The sequence below is a fragment of the Syngnathus scovelli genome, unplaced genomic scaffold (genome assembly GCF_024217435.2).
Source record: "Syngnathus scovelli strain Florida unplaced genomic scaffold, RoL_Ssco_1.2 HiC_scaffold_25, whole genome shotgun sequence".
Lineage (NCBI taxonomy): Eukaryota > Metazoa > Chordata > Actinopteri > Syngnathiformes > Syngnathidae > Syngnathus > Syngnathus scovelli.
The window spans coordinates 1,132,235-1,134,180 of NW_026061342.1; the positions used below are offsets into that span (position 1 = coordinate 1,132,235).

At 54.6% G+C, this 1,946-nt stretch overlaps 1 protein-coding gene across 1 annotated transcript; it reads right to left on the reverse strand.

The window, feature by feature from the left end:
- Window positions 1–664: 664 nt before the first annotated feature.
- LOC125993035 (janus kinase and microtubule-interacting protein 3-like) lies at window positions 665–1,245 on the reverse strand. Its single transcript, XM_068649733.1, has 3 exons — window positions 982–1,245; window positions 796–861; window positions 665–734 (listed from the first exon to the last, which is right to left on the reverse strand). The coding sequence occupies exons 1-3, from the start codon at window positions 1,234–1,236 to the stop codon at window positions 690–692; spliced, it is 366 nt and encodes a 121-aa protein (XP_068505834.1). The 5' UTR covers window positions 1,237–1,245; the 3' UTR covers window positions 665–689.
- Window positions 1,246–1,946: the final 701 nt, after the last annotated feature.

Below are 1,946 nucleotides of genomic sequence, written 5' to 3' on the forward strand. Positions count from 1 at the left end.
GCTGGAGCTCACTCACCAGCTGGTGTTAGGGCCACAGAATGAAGGCCAAGGAGAAGAATAGAAAGAGAAACAGAAACTTCTCCTCCAATTGTTTGATTTGTCTCTTCTGAGCTTCGATGAATTCTTTCAGCTCTTTGTTCCTCTAGGACGGAGAAATGGAAAGCGGCCTTCAAAAGCCAGTAAGCGTGCAAGTAAGTGCCGGGCTGGCTTTGGGCCCTTACCTGTTGCGCGCTGTGCAGCAGATCCATTCTCTCTTGGAGGATGCAAGCGTCGCGCTCCCTCAACTCGCACATCAGGGCTCGCTTCCATTGGTCCACGGCGCTCCTAAGCTCTTCTCTCTGATCCGCCGTCAGCACGTCATTCACGCCAGCGTGGCTGGCTTTTTCGCCGTCCGTGGCGGGCCAGTCCCGCTGCGGTAGCGCCTCGTACAATATGGCCTCTAGCTCCAGGATCCTCTGGGCCGCAATCCTCGTCCATCAGTGGTCCAGCGGGAGATTTGAGGGCGGCTTACCTTATGAGCCTGGTCCATGGAACGCTTCCTGAAGTCCAACTCTTCATCCAGGTAGCCCTTCTGCTTACAGAACATATCCTAGCACAGCTCAAGGTCAGAATTGTTGGGGCACATTGCCGGAGTTCCCCTTGGCTGATGTCGCGTGTCTGTCTACCTTCTCACTTTCAATGTCCAACATCTACTGTTGAAGTGCTGACTTGGTCACTTTGATGTATTCTAACCACTGAGGAAAGGCTGCTGTCACATAAGCAGAATGCGAGAGCGTGCGTGGACGTGCCCGTTACCTTCTCGGCTAGGGTGAGAAGGGTCCTGGCGTGAATCACGACCACCTGCTCCTCGTTGGTGAGATTCTTCCAGAGCCCAAAGGCACAGCGTCAACAAGCTTCTTTCAGCGCAAAGCCTTCCAAAAGTCACATTTGAGCCGCCGAGTCTCGTGGAGTGCGAACATAAGGAGTTCGACATACACTTACGGCGTTATCGCCCAGGATGTCCAGCTTCTTCATCAGATCACTGATGACGATGTCCGGGGGAAAGGCGCAAGGAGCAATGTAAGGTGTTCTGGGACCTCGGGTTAAGGTTAGGGTTGCGAGGGATGCCTTACGTACGCTCACGCCCTCGGCCTCGCAGTAGATCTGCAAAGGGCTGAGGCTGTCTGGGAAACGGACTTGCAGAAACTTCAAGACGGGGGAGCGCCATTCCCTCTCCTGAAAGGCAGAGGCATGCATCCGTCCGTCCGTCCGTCTGTCACATCTCTGGCCTCAACACGCTTGTGCGAGTCTTCCCACCTCCAGCTCCAGGATGCGGAACTCAAGCAGTTCGTTTTGGTCTCGGATATCCTGGATGTGCTCTTTCAGACGCGCTTCTTCCGCCTCCATCCGCCTGACCTGAAAAGACAGTCAGACCTCATCTGCGGGGCTTCCCGACGGGTGTGACGCCAAGCGACTCCGCCCAGCGCCTTTCTTTCCGTCACCTTTTCGGCCAACTGCTGATTGCTCTGACGCAGCAGCTGCTTCTCCTCCACCCACTTGACATTCTAGAAGAGACAAACGCGTGGACAGCTTTGGAATGTTGTGTCATTTTCATCCACAAATTCTTTGGTTGACTGGAAAATGACATTTGCTTTTCTCCGCATTTTCCCAGCCACGTTCAGGGGGGGGGGGGGGGGGGGGGGTTGGTCCAGTAATGCCAGACGAATGAGTGACTGAAGAATGTAGCTATTTTGTCTGAGAAAAAGGTGTGCTCATTGATGAGCTTACCTGTCCTTGTTGCGTCAGCGCTGACTCCAGATCTGCTACTCTGCTTTGATAGTGACCCATTTCTACCATCAGCTTTTCTCTGGTCTGAAAGGAGGAGGAGGGAGGCTCCTCCTCCTCCTTTCAGACCAGAGAACACCCGAGGCTGGGTGAGAACGGGGAGGCTGCGACCCGGCCGGGGG

Excerpts from the sequence above, each read along its gene's own strand:
- LOC125993035 (XM_068649733.1), bottom strand. The coding sequence starts at position 1,236 with ATGCATGCCTCTGCCTTTCAGGAGAGGGAATGGCGCTCCCCCGTCTTG. Across the intron at positions 862-981 it reads ACATCCTGGGCGATAACGCC|AATCTCACCAACGAGGAGCA; the intron begins GTAAGTGTATGT and ends GGGCTCTGGAAG. Across the intron at positions 735-795 it reads TTCTCACCCTAGCCGAGAAG|TGGTTAGAATACATCAAAGT; the intron begins GTAACGGGCACG and ends GCCTTTCCTCAG.